General features: G+C 40.9%; 1 protein-coding gene across 3 annotated transcripts in view; it reads left to right on the top strand.

The window, feature by feature from the left end:
• The window catches only part of mta1 (metastasis associated 1), a 71,895-nt gene that overhangs the window by 29,826 nt on the left and 22,724 nt on the right, over positions 1 to 19,345 (top strand). For all 3 annotated transcript variants that reach the window (XM_030127235.1, XM_030127234.1, XM_030127233.1), the window contains exons 4-6: positions 15,461 to 15,587; positions 18,581 to 18,644; positions 18,983 to 19,100. In XM_030127235.1, the coding sequence (XP_029983095.1) occupies positions 15,461 to 15,587; positions 18,581 to 18,644; positions 18,983 to 19,100 (309 nt within the window). The remainder of the gene's footprint in view (positions 1 to 15,460; positions 15,588 to 18,580; positions 18,645 to 18,982; positions 19,101 to 19,345) is intronic.

Genomic DNA, 19,345 nt, shown 5'->3' with positions numbered 1-19,345 from the left:
TAGTTTTTTATACAATTTGAAGTAAATATGGAATTAACCAGCAATTAGAGAGTGAAAAAGGTTGCTGTTTAGGTCATTATTGTATAAAAATAAAAAGTCCATTCTTGGAAATGGCCAGGTTGTGAAAGGCTACATAGAAGTTTTTTTTTTTTTTATTGTTATTTTTTTAATTTTGTCTGTAAAAATGTCAGGGTGTGTATCTCAAACTGCACAGCAGCTGATAGCACTGCTGTACTGTTGGGTAAGTGGTACTAAAGTTTGTATAGGACATACTTATTTATATATATATATATATATATATATATATATATATATATATATATATATATATATATATGTACAGCCGCCCCCTTGTGTGTGGGCTTCTACACACTTGCAGTATGTAAAAGAAAAAGAACTCCATGGCAGGACTGGCCGTGTACTGCATGGGTGTGGGCTGTATCCTGTCTGCGTTTGTGTAGCTGCAGCCTCAGTGGAAGTGTTTCTGTGTTGGTGTTAATGTGTGTGTACATGTTCTTTTACATGCATGATGGTCATGGGGGTTTTCAGCTTCAGGTCCTGTCACAAGAATGCTGGAGGGGTACATTCAATTCAGCTTCGCTATGGATCAGTGGAGAAGTGTCTTGTGTGTGTGTGTGTGTGTGTGTGTCTGCTGTGAGTCATTGATCAAATATTTTGCTTGCACAGATTGGAAGCACTCCCTCACTTGGGCCTCTGACTTCGACGTTAGCCCCTCCTCTGTGACCATAACGGCCTCCTGAGTGGTCAGCTCCTGTGGCGGACTTGGCATTTTAGCTCCTTGGCTCCGCCCTTCAGATGTTTGAATTTGCCATGACTCAAACCTTCTATTTTTGAGATGTGGCTGTGAGCTCCCATAAACAATAGAAAACTATGTCGCCAGAGGACTGATGGGTTAATTGCAGTATATTCAAGCCACAGTGGGTTTCTTATTGCTGGAGTCCAAAAGTGGGTTAGAGACCTATACATTTTGGGTCTCTTTTTGATTTTATATTGGATACTTTAACTGGAGTTGTTGAAACTGAATACATCCATAGCACGAGGCTTTTCATAGAAACCAAATCCCGTACCTTGTAGTGCTGTGTTGTACCACTTGAGTTACACAACTGCTCTCTATTTCAGTGATGTGTCCTGTAAAGAAAGGATACCTTTTTCATTTGCACTTGACACCAGCCGGCAGAGCTTTATGAACCATGGCCTTATCAGTGGCTTAGAAAATGACACAATTCTTCTCCCTGTTTTGGAGTACATTGATGTTTATGGAACATATTAATCTTGCTATAATCTAATTTGTGCCACCATGGGTCACTGAACTGAAAATATTTTTCGCTTCTCATATTTACACTATAAACTAGAAGCACTCGGAGAGCGCAGACCTCCGCCAAGGCAGATCAGTGCCCCGGATTTGGATGAAAATTTCAGTAAATGTTGATACTGGCACAAGGAACAAATGATTAAATTTTGGTGGTGATCGGGGAGGGGGGGGGTGGGGGTCTTTTCTAGAAAAGCCCTTGTAGAGCGCAGACCTCCACCACAGCAGATCAGTCCCCCCCCCCCCCCCCCCCCCCCCACACACACACACACACACACACACTTGACAGCGGCAGCTGCTAAAGCCACAATGCGGAAACGGCAGGAGCTCCCTTCCCTCTATGCGTATTCCTCTAGCCGTTTCCACGTGTTTGTTTCATCCGTATAATATCATATAGTGGCAGCGCGAACCTCCGTTTCCCACAATGCACGTTGCGACAAAATTTCAAAGCTGCCCGAGTTCCCTCCCAGCTCTGAATGTAAACACATGTTTGTTTGTGGTGGATGAAACTAAGAAACTGTTCACTGTAATGCAAGAGATTCGGGTGAGTAATGACAGACAGACGAATAGATTCATGATACTGAGGATGGACAGATCTGAGGAAGAATTGGTCACAAAAGTCTCCTGCACCTTGAACCCCAACTGGTCCAAGTAGACAACCATCCTCCAGAGCCGACGTCTGCTCCAGGTTTCTTCCTGTTAAAAGGAAGCATTTCCTTCCACTGTCACTAAGTGTTTGCTCCTGGAGGATTCTGTTGGGTTTCTGTAAATTGGCTTAAGGTTTTAGATCAGCTCTAAATGTAAAGTGTCATGAGATAACTTTGGTTATGATGTGGTGCTATGGAATATGATTGATTGAGTTAAGAAAGTGCAGGCACCTTTATGCTTTATAAGTTTTCTGTTCAACAACTACCTGGAAAAAAAAAAACAGGTAGGTGGTTTAGATTCCATTAGTGCATATTGCAGCAGGGTTTGTCTGACTCTTAACATAGTAGCGAAATGGCTCACATCCCTTTGTACACTGCATTAGGTCTAGGAGCAAAACAGAGCAGAACATCACTTTATTCATCTCCTATCTACCAACGCCCCTCTACAGTGTTAAATGGACTTGCATTTCTGTAGTGCTTTTGTACTTGGCGGTAGACTGCACTCACTCAAAGTGTCACAGCTTCACTACTTCAACATAAAAGTAGGTAACATCCTGGTCTGTTTGACAGTGGCAACACAACCCTTAACAAAAACTCCTGCAGGATAAAGTTGACTAACCAAACCCTTTTACTAGGCAAATTTAACATTTCAAATAACCTGTGATGTATAGAACTGAGAAACACTGAATGCTTCTGCATCAATGATGTGCAGTAGAAGTCTGCCTTTCTACTGCCGAACTGCAGCTGTAAAACATCACTTTGCTACTTTCCATTTGTTCAGATGTACATAAGAAAATCAGTTTACTGTCACAGGAGGTTGGCCTGGAAGATCAACTGTGGCTCTGTGGGGAGCGTTGTTATGGCTGACAAATACTCCTTGTGATGTCAGTAGGTTTAGCACTTTATCTTGAGTAAAACTTTTCATTTTTATTTTCATTATTACTAAAAGCTTTCATCACAAGTTGGAGTGTGGAAGATGAATGCATTTTCAGAGAAGAGTATCGCAGAAAGCCAGTGTACCATGTGATGTACAGGATCCAGCTCTTTAGACCATACCTTCTCAGCCTCTACTGCATTTTGTGGACCATTCTGTTGTCAAAAATCTATTTCCTGCAACACCCACACTTCTCTGACTTCATGTGTAAGCTGCTGGAGTGTTCGTATACATGTAAACACAGTGGTATATTGGTATGCAAGACTTAACAATCTCTTAGTGTGGAGCAAAGGTCACGTAAACACCAGAATCTTATTTCAACCTCATAACCTCAAACAATGCATGTCTGACAATGCAAACAAACTGACTTTACTGTTGTGATTGAATGGTAATCTCATCATCTCTCTCAAGCCATGCATTGACCTTTTCACTTTACTTTGTATGTGTGATTGTGCAGCTTCACCTCTAAACCCACACTCCAGACCAGTTTTATTTTTACTCTTACTTGACTGGTCACTCATATATTTTTTTGGATACATGTTAGGGCATTGGTGACTCCAGATTTTTTCAGATCAACTTATTTGTCAATAAAGTCGAAGTCGAGTCGACTCGTGTGATGACGTCATCACATTGACAGCGGAGGAACAACAGACACACAGCCATTCAATAATGAGCAACTTGTACTAACGTTCACTGGAACATTAACGATGTACAGTAAAGAGCAGAATAAAAAAACTTGCAGTACACAAGCATCAACAGTCCTTCTCAAACATTTTAACCAAAACAAAACATTAGAGTAACACCTTGAATTTTCTTTTTAATTCAAGTGAACAACATAAAGTGGGAAAAGGTTCAGACCGTGACAGCACGTTAGAGCAAAGAGCACAATGTCTTCATGAAATAAATGAACAGAATAATCCAAACACACTGGCCGTCCAAATTATTATTCATTACTGGTTGTGCTTTTGTGGTTCACAGAACATTACGTAGACGATGCTGGGCTGGATCTACTAAGATCCCAATTTGCGTGTACTAATTTGCATGCGCAATCTCGAATTCTGCGTGTGGGGTTGAACCACGGTTTGCAGGTGATCAACTAAGATTGCTTGCACAAATGTCAACAGGTGCAAAGTCTGTCAGACCGCCCTATTTAAAGGAGGGTTTTGCGTGCGCTAAACTGCTCTGGGATCCGCCAGCGCTAATGGAACAGTGACTGAATGATCCAGACGCAGGAAATGTGACGCTGGAGGAGTTTAGTCATAGAAGGTACTGCGTGACTCATTCATTCATTCATTTTCATTTTAAAAGTGTGTGTGTGTGTGGGGGGGGGGGGCGGCATTCCAAAAATGTTCACACAAGGGTGTAAAATGCATTCTCTGCATCTGGTTTCATCATTTCTTTGTCTCCTAACCACTTCCATGTGTGTGTAATTACGCATCCAACCCGTTTGCTCCTCCTTTTCAGACTCAGTGTTAGATTGTCAGTGTTAAATACAGATACAGTTTCTATCAGCAAAATTGCTTTCGGGTTTGATAAATCACTTTGCGTGTGTTAAATTAACATTTTCTCCTCCCACCACACGCACAACTGTGTGTAAACGCCCCATATTTCATATTCATTGTGTCAAATGTACTAACTGGATCAGACGCGCTATTTTACACCTTTGAAAGACACAACCCTTAGTGTCACTGTAGGTAAATCAGTTTGGACATTTTTTTGTTTGTGCAATGAGTTTGCACACGTTTTAATACAGGCAAACCTTTAGGAGATCCGGCCCAGTTTTTCTAGATCACAGTCATCTTAATAATCCTACTCTGTCGTTTTCTTCCTTCAGTCTTGCCCTTGAACTAGTGATGCACAGGTCGTTTTCTTTTTTTTTTTCCCCAACCTGCTTTTGTGGAATTTTTTGACCCGCCCCACAAATAAAGTGACATTTTTTGGACCTGCGCCAACCCGACCTGGGTCTGCTGATCCGTGCATCACTACCTTGCGCTCCATGTTTTCATGTAGAAAAATGAAAGTATCGACATGCGCTGAATGAAGGCTTGCACGCTGTCGGGTGATGGAAGGGAGAGAGAGAATAACACATGACTAGTCGACTCCTCTAAAGTAACATCGACTTGTGCCACAGATGTCGACAAACCATTTTTTTTTTGTTATGTAACCGATTTGGTCACAGTCACATCACATCTTAGCATTATTTAGGGCAGGGGTTCCCAAACTTTTGAACTCGCGACCCTCAAAATAACGGTGCCAGGGACTGGTGACCCCCACTATCCCCAAAGTGGCTGAAATATTAAAAGCACGCGTGCACAGGAGTCACTAAGGATGTAACGGTACTCGGGAAAACCGTGTACTGTTCGGTCCACCCTTCACGGGACAACCTGCCCTTATGAACCACAGGTTTTCGGTTTTGCAATTGATTTCTCTCTCTCTCTCTGTCTGTCTCAGTACACAGTAACTGGCTTTCAAGTTCCCGTGGGTCCCTGACCCGGTGCAGGACTCTGACACGCATACAATACCATGACACGCTATTACAAGGAAATACGTACGGTAGATAACTGTGGTGGCTTATACCGCTGTTTTCTTTTTACATCCCTATGCAGAACAGGAATTTATTCATTTTAAAAAAGCCCCCTTTGTGCCCTATGTGTGCACGTGCCTGATTTATACGACTGTATACAAGTAGTCAAGGGATAAGAAAGGGTTCTGTTATTCAGGACAGAAAGTGTTATTTTATTCAGTACAGTGATATAATTTGTTCCGACTGTAAAATTCAGGTTTTGTTGACGAGCAAAATTAAAAATATAATTTTTGGAGAAATAAAACTTTTCTCTTTACACACAAAAGACGTACCAAAACTAAACCGAAACCATGGCCTAAAAGCAGAGGTACGGACCGAACCGTGGGCTACCTGTACCGTTGCACCCCTAGGAGTCACGCAATGATACTGTGGCATATTTGCCTCATTGCATTATGGGTACTTAACATTTTACTCATTGATATCTGTTTTATTTGCAGGGGTTCACTGGGGGGTTTATGTTAATGTTTATTTAGGTTAATGTGTCTGTTTTACAATGTTTATTGAACCTTTAATGTTTTTTTTTTTTTATTTTGGTTAGTGTGACACCATTAGTCAAACCTGTAGGCTAAACAATGCCTTTCCTGTTTGTTGCTGTCAAGCTGCTGTCCATGCCGTATTAAAGAAACCTTTGGTCTTTCAAAGTAAAAGCACTGTCTACGTATGTACTTGAAACTCACAATATCATTATCCTTCCTTTGAAGTCCCCCCCCCCTCCCCCGCCGCATTAGGAACCCCCCTGATTTAGGGCTTGTTGATGTGACCAAACAATGTTGTTACGGTGAAAGTGTTCATATTCATTAATACTGACAATTTTGTTGAAAAAATTCAAATCATGTCTTAATTTCACGGCTGATTTTTGATCCTGAATTACAATTGAAAAAACTAGAAAGTCAGCGTTTCTGCTGATAAGTTTCCTTGCCACCACACCAATAAAAAAATCATCACTGTCACATTACACTTAATATATATATACAGGGTGGGGAAGCAAAATTTACAATATTTTGAGGCAGGGATTGAAAGACAGTGTATGACCAATTAGTTTATTGAAAGTCATGAGAATTTATTTGCCACAAGAAAATTTCCATAATAGAAAATGTTTTTATTCTATGTGTCCTTCTTCTTTCTCAATAACTGCCTTCACACGCTTCCTGAAACTTGCGCAAGTGTTCCTCAAATATTCAGGTGACAACTTCTCCCATTCTTCTTTAATAGTATCTTCCAGACTTTCTCGTAATAGTTTTGCTCATAGTCATTCTCTTCTTTCCATTATAAACAGTCTTTATGGACACTCCAACTATTTTTGAAATCTCCTTTGGTGTGACGAGTGCATTCAGCAAATCACACACTCTTTGACGTTTGCTTTCCTGATTACTCATATGGGCAAAAGTTTCTGAAAAGGTATGGATAATAGTGTTAGGTATGATTATGACATCAGTATATGTTTGGTTTCAAAACAATTGACGTAGTGCCTGCTGAGAAAAAACAACTAAATGTTCATTGTAAATTTTGCTTCCCCACCCTGTAATATGTATAATATATAACAGGCCAAGACAAACGTCCTACCCAAATCAAATGACATTTTATGAAGATTCAGGAAGTAGAGAAAAGGTGAGCTTCACAACACTGGGAAATGCAGAGTAATTATTAACGCTGTTAAGTTTCATTTTCACTTCCGCAGTCAATGTCACATGGAGTAAGTAGGACGGAAGCCAGCCGACAACCCCCCCCCCCCCCCCCCCCCATTACACCCCGCTACACCAAGAGATCAGTTTCACAGGAAACACTGGAAAGTTATTTGCAGTTTTGTATTTTTTAATTGGGGAAAAAAGTGTCTAGCGTTAGTTCTCACTCCACCTTCTGTCCAGATATAGTCACTTCTGACAACATTGTGGCTACTAAATCACAAACTACTGGGTGATGCTATCATATCATTTCGCTGTCAACACATGCATGAATAAAATAAAGTAAAATAAGTGGTGTTTATGCAGGGAAAGGATACAATCATAGAACCCCCTACTTTAGTTGAAACTTTTAACTGAAGTCATTTTACGCCTGTTTGCTTACTTTTCTGAATTCTTTTGGAATTGTTTGTAGCCCTCTTCTGCTTTGTCCTGTTTCACTATTTCCTCCCAAACACAGGACTGTACCATAGAGGTGAAGTCACTTTGTTAAGGTAATAACAGTATGCTGTTCTCCCCTCGCCACCTCCTCTCACCCTCAGGCCTGCTCTGTCCTCTCCCTTTCTCTCCCCCCTTACCGTCTCAGCCCAGTAAGGCGACCCATTCATCAATAATTGATAATTGGCTGAGACAGGTGAGATGGAGAGGCAATTTGTAGAGAGTATGGTGTGGGTGCGCTGCCAGGAGATTGGCTCTGAGGAGAGGAGAAGGACTGAGGTTGAGGAGTTGAGTTGCTACTCGAAGACGCTGCACAGCCAAGGGGCCGGCAGGAAGGGCCAGCCGGCCGATGGGGCTGTGCACAACTCTGCTAGTGTGTTTGTGTCAACACAAATGTGCAGAGTTCCACTTATGCCGCGTTTCCACTACGTGGAACCGGCTCGATTCAGCTCGGCTCAACTCAACTCTGGTACCAGGTCCTATTCCAGACCGGTTCCACTCTGGTACCAGGTCCTATTCCAGACCATTTCCACTCTGGTACCAGGTCCTATTCCAGACCATTTCCACTCTGGTACCAGGTCCTATTCCAGACCGTTTCTATTCCAGGATACTACCCACTTTACAGTACCTGGTCGTCATAGCGATGCGGTGCGTTACTTCACTTCTGTGTCATCTGCTCAGAGTTGCTGATAAACTCACTCGTTGCGTGTTGTCTCGTCAAACTCCTGCTGAATTTTTCTGTCCGACCCTCCCGGACAAACCATGGTGTAGTTTTACAGACTGTCATCATGTAGCTTCACCTACCGACAGATTTACTGGAAAAGGGCGGGGCACAGAGACGACTGGCTGACCAATCAGTGGTCTGCAGTGTTTACACAGTGTCACCTTTTAGTATCTGGTCCCCAGTCCTGGAACCTCAGCGGAGGTGATACCAAAAAACTAGTACTAGGTACCAGATTCCAGGTCCTTTTTCATAATGGAAATGCAAAAAGGCTGAGTCGAGTCGAGCCGATACCACATAGTAGAAATGGGGCATTTTTCAAGCACATGACTAGGTACTTGACAGATACTCAACTTGCACACGGAGCAGTTGCTTCTTTAAAACTTCATCTCTAAGACAGACGCCACAGCAGCGCATACACTGGAGCATATCTCCTTTTCTTGTATCTTTGGTCTTTTAAGCTGGCATTTGTTTCGTCTTATGTAGGGAGTGCTTTTCTTTTATATTGTCTGTCCAGGGTTCTCATGAATATAGTCTGACTCCTTACTGATGACTGGAATTAAGTATTGGCAAGTTGAAATTTTCTTGTGTTTTGGCAAGAATTATACTTGATTGGCTACCATCCTTTTTTTATGCAAATGCCATATCACTCACCAGTTTTGTCTATGAAGCAAACACCTCTTTTGCTATCTGGAAAAACATTTTCTGTCATTATTTTTGACTTTGGTAGAAAGGTACTACTACTCCTTCATAAACTGGGGCTATTATTTATTTTTTTCTTAAAATACATTCCTTTTTTTTGGAATTTCAAACTGATGTTCAGACTGAAACAGAAAAAAATAAATAGAAATGACGATGTCATTTTCTAAAATCTCGTAACAAGTGTATGACACATGCCTACGTGTCCTTTTCTGCAGAATCCCATTTTGCTGGTAATTAAAGCACTCCTTGAGTAATTTGAATTTGATTTAGTTGTGTAGTTTTACATTTTTGTTCTACCTCAGAGCCTGCTCTAGTATTTTCACACTTTCACAAAAAGTGGGTAGGACAATAGTAATAATAATAATAGTAATAATAAAAAGCTTGGGTTCTTCCTACTCTTTTTCAAACATAAAACATTGTTAAAGAGCCACAACAAAATAGTTATACGTGTGTGACATTTGTTTTTTGTTTGTGGTTGATTTTTTTTCCATATACTGGACTGTCCTTTTTAAAATGGTAATTTCTTTTGCCTACTTATGTTCGAAATAAAGTCTATGTATATCTATCTCTATATATCTACCTGCCTGGACAAAATGTAAAGTAGATATAAACTAGAAGCACTCGGAGAGCGCAGACCTCCGCCAAGGCAGATCAGTGCCCCCCCCCCCAATCACCACCAAAATTTAATCATTTGTTCCTTGTGCCAGTGTCAACATTTCCTGAAATTTTCATTCAAATCCGTCCACAGAAGAAGAAGAAAGTCAGTAATAACAAACATGGAGACGACAGAGGGACTTTTTGAGTTATCTTACAGACCCACCAACCCACCCACCCACCCACCCACCCACAACCTCCTTGGTGGAGGTAACTAGCGCATTGATCTGTGCGGATCCATGGGTTCTAGATGTAGTAGTTTTTGGTTTTTTTTGGTGTTGTGTATTTGTACATGCTGTACCGCATTTGTCCAGCAGTCATAGCCAAAGCATTCTGGTCATAGCAATGTGATTGTAAGTCTGTTGTATTCCAAAATTACTAATATCTCCCAAAATGCTGGTCCAATCAATTTGCCGTTTTCACTAGTCTCTTCCTTCACCCAAAATAGACAAGGATTCCAAACTGCAGCAGTCAGCTCTTTCTGGATTTTGTGTGAATCTCTGGACACACACACAAACACACACACACACACACACACACACACAGCGGCCACTTGGCTTTTATAAGATAGATAAATAATATGGTCATGTTTTTTAGATTAGGACCTTGTAGAACACTGATTGTACATATGCATAATAAGCCTCACATATCTGACTTGCATACTATTTTATATTTAGACTGAGAGTTGCACAATTAATCCCAGTAGGAATCCCAGTGTCAGCATGTGGAATAACATGATTGCAAAAGGCTGCAGTTTGAAGGTCCAGTGTGTGGTATCCTAGTATTTTACATTCTGTGTCACTTGAGTCATTACAGGTGCAGTCTCTCATAAGTTATTTTCCCCCTTTTGACTTTAAGTGAGTTATGTTGAGTGTGTCTTGTCTTTTACAGTTTATGTCATGTTTCATCTTGAATGCCTTTTTTTTTTTTTTCTTGTAGTGTTATGTTATCTTTTACATTGTTTTTGTCCTGTTGCCTCTTTCACCAGTTATTTAAACTCACAAATAACCATGTAGTTTCTTCAGCTTTCATTCAGGACCTAAATTTGCCCTTGAATTTAAAGGAAAAAATGCTTTGATATTTATTGTGCAAATTATTATTACCTCCACCAAGGAGGTTCTGTTTTTGTTGGCGTTGGTTTGTCTGTCTGTCTGTCTGTCTGTCTGTCTGTCTGTCTGTCTGTCTGTGTGCAAGATAACTCAAAAAGTCATGGACGGATTTGGATAAAAATTTCAGGAATTAAATTTTGGTGGTGATCAGGGGAGGGGGCACTGATCTGCCTTGGCGGAGGTCTGTGCTCTCTGAGTGCTTTTAGTTATTAATGCAAGTATTTTTATCATGACCACATGGTTCAGCCCTGCTATACACCTACCATTCACCATGTTGTAATTTTTCTTTTGTGTAATTACCTCACACCTGATTCCCTATTTGCATTGATCAGTTGTTTGCTTTTGTTTCTTTTTTTTCTTTTCAATAATCTCCTTGTATTTTTTTATCTCTTCAAATATGCCAGTAGCTGTGTATATGCTGTGACTGGGTGCTGATAGTGTGTCTGCTGGGTGCTGAGTGCTGTGCAGACTAAGGGAGTGAAGGAGTACTTATTGATTTTGGCCACACATCTCTTCTTCTGAAAAATCCCTTGATTGCTTTTGTTCTGCTCCCCGTCTCCCTCTTTCTGTCTCGCTTCCTCTAATGAAACTCCAAATGAATTGGAGCACGTACTGACCCCCACCCCCCCACCCCCCCTCACTCTCTCTATCCTTTCTCCCTCTTTCTTTGGCTCTTTCTCTGCCTGTCTTTGTCTCTCTTTCTGTTGCTCTCCCTGCTGATTTCTCTATTGCTCCCCTCCTCCTCCTCCTCCTCCTCCTCCTTCTTCTCCGTCTTTCTGTCTTCATTGTACGCTCCCTTGCTCTTTATCACTTTTGTCACACTCTCTCCCTCCGTGCTCTTCTTGCCCATTTTATCTGTCTTTCTGTTTACCCCTTCTCCTGTGCATCTCTTCTTTTCCTCGTCCCGTTGTCCTTCTTCTCTTTTCTCTCTGTCTATTTCCTCCACTCTGCTCCTTCACAGATGAATGTACAAAAGAGATGTGAGAACACATGACCTGTTCAATAGGTATCTCTATTGAACTGATAGCCTTGCAATAATTCTCACCCCTTCAGGATGCATAAAGGGGCAGGGTGGGGGGGTTCTTTAGGATGATTGTTTTGCTCTGAATGCTTTCAGTTCTTACATTTTCTAAATGTAATATGAGTTAGTGTGCTATGGGGATGTCATAAAAAAATAAGGGTAGAATTCCTGAAAAACTTTCCCACCCTCTGAGACGTAAAGGGTTACATGCTGAGAGGAACTGGAGAAGAATGAGCTCAACAATGAACACTGCTATTCTGTCCAGTTGGGAACTTTCTTTAAAGGCTGTAAAGGTTAAGCATGTAAGATTTAGGGGGATTTAGGATGACCTAAAACCATAAATGGAAAATAATATAGATAGTAGGGATGTAACGATATGAAAATTTCATATCACAGTTATTGTGACCAAAATTATCACAGTTATCATTATTATCGCGGTATTGTTGACATATGCTCAAAATATTCAAAAAGTACTGATACACACACTGAAATAATTTAACCAAGTTGTATTTTGGAAAAAAAATAAATAAATAGGCACAATGTACTCTCTCTTCACAGAAGCATTCAAATATTAACATGTAAACATCAAACATGCAAATGTGCATTAAAGATGGCACTTTATGGCCATTGTTTGACCATTTTCCAGATCAAGTTTGAGTTGTTTTAGTTTCTTTTTCATAGATGGATAGATACAGGGGTTGGACAAAATAATGGAAACACCTTCACCTCAAGATGATAATGCCCCAATCCATACAGCTAGAATTGTTAAAGAATGGCATGAGGAACATTCTAATGAAGTTGAGCATCTCGTATGGCCGGCACAGTCCCCAGACCTCAACATTACTGAGCATTTATGGTCAGTTTTAGAGATTCAAGTAAGACGTCGATTTCCACCGCCATCGTCTCTAAAAGAGTTGGAGGGTATTCTAACTGAAGAATGGCTTAAAATTCCTTTGGAAACAATTCACAAGTTGTATGAATCAATACCTCGGACAATTGAGGCTGTAATTGCCGCAAAAGGCGGACCTACACCATATTAAATTAGATTTTGTTGATGTTTTAAGGTGTTTCCATTATTTTGTACAACCCCTGTAGATAGATAGATAGATAGATAGATAGTCTCTCTCTGTGCGCTTGGACTGGGTCTCTCTCTCTCTCTCTCTCTCTCTCTCTCTCTCTCTCTCTCTCTCTCTCTCTCTCTCTCTCTCTCTCTTTCTTTCTTTCTTTCTTTCTTTCTTTCTTTCTTTCTTTCTTTCTTTCTTTCTTTCTTTCTTTCTTTCTTTCTTTCTTTCTTTCTTTCTTTCTTTCTTTCTTTCTTTCTTTCTTTCTTTCTTTCTTTCTTTCTTTCTTTCTTTCTTTCTTTCTTTCTTTCTTTCTTTCAAAGTGTGGTAATCAAACACGGTTATCATGATGATTAGAATTTAAACGGTAATACTAACCGGCAGGAATTTTACCACGGTTTATCATTATACCGGTAATCGTTACATCCTTAATAGATAGTTATGTTGTAATTAGTGCAGAATTATGTGAAAATGAGAATTGTTATTTTTGATACCTTAGAATGAGTTGTTCATACCTATAGAGTGTCCTGTTACTGAAGTAGCTCAGAACAAACTTATTTTTTGTGTTTTATAGCAGGTGGCATTCAGCATTAAGGCCTTCACTGTTAAATACTGACAAAACAAATATTTCCCATATAAACACCTCCAGACCATGTGATTTCAGCAATCTTGTAAGTTAATCAGCAGCCACACTTTGCTACAGGTATGTAGTAGACCTGCATACAACACAAATGCAGACTGTGATCATAACAGCCACTGAATCACAGGACATAACTTCAAATACAAGAATGAAACGTCATCATTACATTACAATGGTGGAAAAAAGCAAAAATCAAGGAGGAGGAGGAACGTATGGTCCCAGCTAGGTAAAGAAGGACAAGGTCATTTTATAAAGAAAGTCTTGAAGTTGGTAGTTTTAGCAGACATACATGAGTATACATGTTGTGTTGATCAGTATGTCATTTCATGATGTCTTCCTATTGGTTGTTAGACATAGGTTCAGTGAGTGGCTTCAAACTCTGAGATTGTCAACCTAGGACCACTGTTTTTTTGTTGTTTTTTTTTTGCCACAACCAAAAGATACGACTAAATGATCTAATTTTTGGTCCAAGATGGAGCTCAATTGTACAGTGCATTCCCGCTTTTTATGAGGGCCATTTTGTTTAGGTTGAAAATGATTTTCAGTCGGTTGTAATGTGCAACTTCACCATTAAAGGGTTAGCTCATATTCTCTAAATTTCACAGCAGACTTCACTTGACTTTGTGATTTGAATCGCAAAATTAAATCAAGTGAATTCATTTTATATATTGTTTAAAGGTGGGGTAAGAGATCTTGGAAAAACAGTTCGAGCAAGCTACATTTTGAAAATACACTATTCAAAAGTCCCAACCCCTTTCTTCAGACATCCCCCCAAAGCCACGCCTCCAGAGTAGTGGCCGAAGAGGGCTATGTGCAGAGGGGGGAGGGACAAAGGGCCGTTGAGTTTGATAGACATATCACCATTCAGTCATTTCGCTAGGCCGATTAAAATGATTGGATGGTGTTTTTTTCAGTCCTGTCCATTCCACAGGTGACAACATTTTTTTATTTTTGTGTTAGAGCATTTAATTAATTGGTTGCAATCGGAGTGTGAAGGGGATTTTAAGCAATATAGTCAAAAATGCTCCAGGAAAACATCTCCAACCCCACCTTTAACCACACCAGCCTTTTTATAAACTGTCCCTGTAATGTTTATGTTTATGTTTACGCATTTGGCAGACGCTTTTTTCCAAAGCGACTTACAGGGGAAAACCAATTAAATCACTCAATCAATCAAATTTTATTTATATAGCGCCAGATCACAAAAAAGTTATCTCTTGACATTTTATATATAGAGTTGGTCAAAACCAGACTCTAAGTCAATTTACAGAAACCCAACAGAATCAACAGTGTCCATGGGTGGTCCGCTGGGGGAGTAATTAAAGGCACTGACTGTGAACTGTAACATTTGTGTTGGGTTTGGGAAGCTTTTTCCCCCTTCATCTCACTTTATCCCCCTTTAGTGCTGTTTCACTTTTTTCTTCTCAAAAAAAAAAAAAAAAATTCACAAAATTGTAAAAAAAAAAAAAAAAAAAAAATAGATAAATAAATAAATACAACATTTAAACTCAACTTACAGGCTAGACTGTGTAGTTCTAATGAAATCTTTAAAGCTGCGAACCAAAGAAATCCTAACTGGACACAGACGCTGTGAACCACTGTGATGGTGTATGGTAGGTTTTAAACTATAAAGAACATTGCAGAATGGGAAAAACAGTCCTAGACCCACAGCTGTTCATTTCATATTCATATTGACAGAATCTGGATGGTTTTGTGTAAAATACATGTGTACAAACACTCAAATCTCCATCTCCCTGCGGGCTTCATTGTTCCGGCTCATCAAGTGTCCACCCTTGTGCTTTACATCTGCTTGTTGTGCACCTGAGACTGTATGTGGCTGCAGCTGATACATTTGCACCCCCCATTTTTTTTCCCTGAGGACATCATTGTTCTGCCTCATCTGATGCGTGTATGTTTGACATTTGCCCTTGCTCACCCAGGGGAGCTGGAGGAGGAGATGGAGAATCCAGAGATGGCAGACCTTCCTGAGAAGCAGAAACACCAGCTCAGACACAGAGAACTCTTCCTGTCACGCCAGCTGGAGTCCTTACCTGCGACACACATCAGGTACACACTTCTGGTGTTTGGTCAGTGTACAACTCTGCTTATTGGGCTCTCTTTATGGGAAAACGTGTGTTCTGGGCTGTACACAAAACCTTATTCACCAAAACATCTTTCCCCCAAAAACAAAAGGAAATTCTCATGTTTCATTATGGGGAGGTATGGTTTCAAGCAATTTAACCAGCAGACATAGAACAATCCACTCATATGCAGGGTGCTTGTTGAGCACAAAATGTCAACGGAAGGCTGTTTCTACATATAGAACTGCCTTTGCTCATCAGTACGCTCCGGGCAAACCCACCTAATCATTACCACATTATTACTTGACATTTCTGAAGAGTCACAGGAAGAGCAAAGTGACATCTGCTCAATGTAAAAATACTCTAAGTTTGTTTAGAAAGAATTCAAACTTGATGAAGTTTCCTAACTCAGCTCTTGTGTGCTGCGAAGTGCCCATTTTTCTTCAGGACAGAGAGGTCTGTCTAATGAAGTAATGACTAGTTAAGGGAGTAGTATGAATGTGCTATGAGTATTAACGCAGTGGACTGTGATTTGTTGGATATCAGATCATCATTGCAGATGAGAAAACAGATGCATCATCCCGACAGGGCCAGGTTCACTAAACAGAATACACTTTTGGGGGGTAGGGAGTGGGCAATTCTGAAGTGCAAAATGGAGGGTCCAGTACAAGTTTATGAATGCAGGAGCCACCAGTTAATTTTAACAATGACCAGTCCAGTCTACCAAGAGCAGTGCAAATTAAGGCGAAGACACACCAACCTGACTGCCGATCATCACCAGAAAAGGTAGCCTGACTATCAGTCAACTCCCGTCTCCCCAACACAGTCAAAAAAGTGTGAAGAACACACCAATGCCCTGTTTCCACTACGTGGTATTGGCTTGACTCGGCTTGGCCTTTTTTGCTTTTCCATTATGAAAAAGGACCTGGAATCTGGTACCCAGCCCTACTTTTTTGGTATCACCTCCGCCGAGGTTCTAGGACTGGGGACCAGATACTAAAATGTGATGTGTAAACACTGCAGACCACTGATTGGTCAGACAGTTTTCTCTGTGGCCCTCCGTTTTACAAAAAACAGATGCGGAAGTGGACAGTAAATATAGCGGTACAGTAATCCACATGATGACAGCCCAAAACTACACCATGGTCGGTCGAGGAGATTCAGTCTTTGGTGGCCGATGTAAAAATTCAGACGAGACAACACGCAACAAGCGAGTTTATCAGCAACTCTCTGAGCAGACGACGCGGAAGTAACATGCCACATCCAGGTACTATAAAGTCAGTAGGATCTTGTAATGGAAACACTCTCCAGGAATGCCGAGCCGAGTCGAGCTGGTTCCACGTAGTGGAAACGCGGCACAAATCGACTACCAACTTCAGCGTACCTTCTGTGCTTGAGCGAGACGTAAAACTGGAAAATTACGGAACATCTCTCTAAACCCAGAGCTCGTTGTCGTCAGTCATTGTTGTCAGCAGAGTGTTGAGTAGTCATGAAGGGTTGTTGTTGTTGTACTTGTTGGACGGATGGCTAGTAATAAGAAGATACTGGTGTTGTCAGCTCTTGGACTTCTTCTTGTGTAAGAAGAAAGATGTCACAGGCGAAAACTAAGGAGAAATCGCACTCTGCTAACAATGCTAACAGTGTTCACTTCATGGAATGAATGAAGTGACTGGTACTCATTCAGATACGATCTGAGCAGTGAATGGACTATTATAGAAGACAATAATAGTGTGAAGTACCCAGTGGTGGAGAATCCCAGCTCCATAAAGTAAAAGTCCTGCCACGTATTGGTTCTACCTGTTCACTTAACACAGGTGATTCCACTGATTATCCCACCTACCTGGATGAGGAGTTGTGCTCATCAAAATGGGCTGGTTCAGTGAATGGTTGGAACAAATACAAGGCAGGACTTTTACTTTATGGATCTGGGATTCTCCACCACTGGAAGTACCTTGGCAGAGCTGGACTTGCATGGAAACTTCTCGTTCACTGATTCACTAGTCAAGGACTATCCCTCCACCAATCAGATTGCTCCGACTGAATGAATGGTAGTGGCTGATTACACATGTTGAATCAGCCAAAAATACTGTCGACCACATTAACGACGGCCAATCGCATGGGACACACCAACCAGACTCATGTCACCGACCTCACCAGACTGCCCGACGACATCTGACCGCCAAAAATCGAGTTGGTGTGTCTTCGCCTTTAGAGCCACTGAGAACGGTGCATAGACATACCTGATGAGGGGGGTGGGATTGTTGTAAGGACACAGGCAAGGCTTGTTACTGGGACAAGACAAAAGTGTAGGTTTTATGTGTGTTTCTGTCAGGAAACAACAAAACAGATTAAGTCAGACTGATCATTTGGTAGTGTCATGTCTAAGAGGTTTTCCATTTAATAACCTCAGGACCAGGAACAGTACAGGTGAAAACGTGAACTGTTTTTTAATCAATATGTTGATAACACCTTCCTGTGACATTCCAAATAAATGAACATGAGTGAAGAAAATCAAGAAACATTAGTGCCTCCTCATGCCATGTGCAAATCAGCTAAGAAATGCTTTCTACTGTCATAACTGGCAGTAAACTAACGACTGCAAATGTTAGTAAATCATGTTGTGTGAATCATTTAAATACTCTTTGCCACATATTTTGCACCATGAAAGGGAAAGTCCTACAACACATATGAATTAAAGCCAGTCGCAAATATAACTATGTCCATGTCTTTCTAGTGCAAGCTTTGTACAGAGCATCTTTTGTAAATTTCAACAGTGTTGGTAAATCTGGCTATTAGAAGAACATTTGGACCAGACTAGGAGCTTTCACATCACACTTGCGTAACACATTATCTCCTGGACTTGAAGCCATGTCTGCTGTTCTGTTTCACACATTAACTATTCCCTCTGTGTTTCTGTTTTCCCCCCACGTGTCTTTCTTCTTCTTTTTTTTGTGTACCCTTTTCCTCGCCCGACCCCAGGGGGAAGTGTTGTGTGACATTGCTGAATGAGACAGAAGCCCTTAAGTCATACCTGGACAGAGAGGTATGTATGGATCATATACAAGTGCTCAAAGTCTGATGAAATGATGAAGCCTCCTAGAGTCTGATTAGGTGGGATAGATTTCAGGAGGTCTGTAAGTGTGTGAGTGAGAAAGTTATGAGTTTAGAGATTCCTGTTTCTAGATGAATTATTCAGCATGTTGACCTAGAATGTTCTTTTCACATACAGTAATGAGGAGGCGAGAGACTAGCAGAGGGGAAAAGCACACACAAACACACACAGACACAGTGTACACTCCACTCTTTTGCCTCTGCTTGCCCATCTCACTTCCTGTTCCTTTCATTCCATCTTCATGCCTTCCTGCCATCTGTGTTTCCCAGGATGCCTTCTTCTACTCACTGGTGTACGACCCTCAGCAAAAGACGCTGTTGGCTGATAAGGGGGAGATCCGTGTGGGAAACAAGTACCAGGCTGACATCACCGACCTCCTCAACGAAGGTGCCATATACTTAAATCTACTATGTTTAATTGACGCTGTTTTCCAGAGCAACTTAATCACAGAGCAGTTTTTCCTGCAGGGGACATTTTACCCTGCTGTGCACCCACTTTGTCTTTTTCTTTTTAAGTGGGGGGGGGTGGCAAGTGTTCAGCATTAGTGGTGCAGCCTGAGTTATAAACTATTCACCTTTTTCATGGGAACTTATTGAGTTGAACATTTTATAAACTTTAAGTAGGTATTCTGC

This window comes from Sphaeramia orbicularis, chromosome 22 (genome assembly GCF_902148855.1).
Source record: "Sphaeramia orbicularis chromosome 22, fSphaOr1.1, whole genome shotgun sequence".
Taxonomy (NCBI): Eukaryota; Metazoa; Chordata; class Actinopteri; order Kurtiformes; family Apogonidae; genus Sphaeramia; species Sphaeramia orbicularis.
The sequence above is the reverse complement of the archived record's forward strand: the minus strand, read 5'-3'. Positions and strand labels throughout refer to the sequence as shown.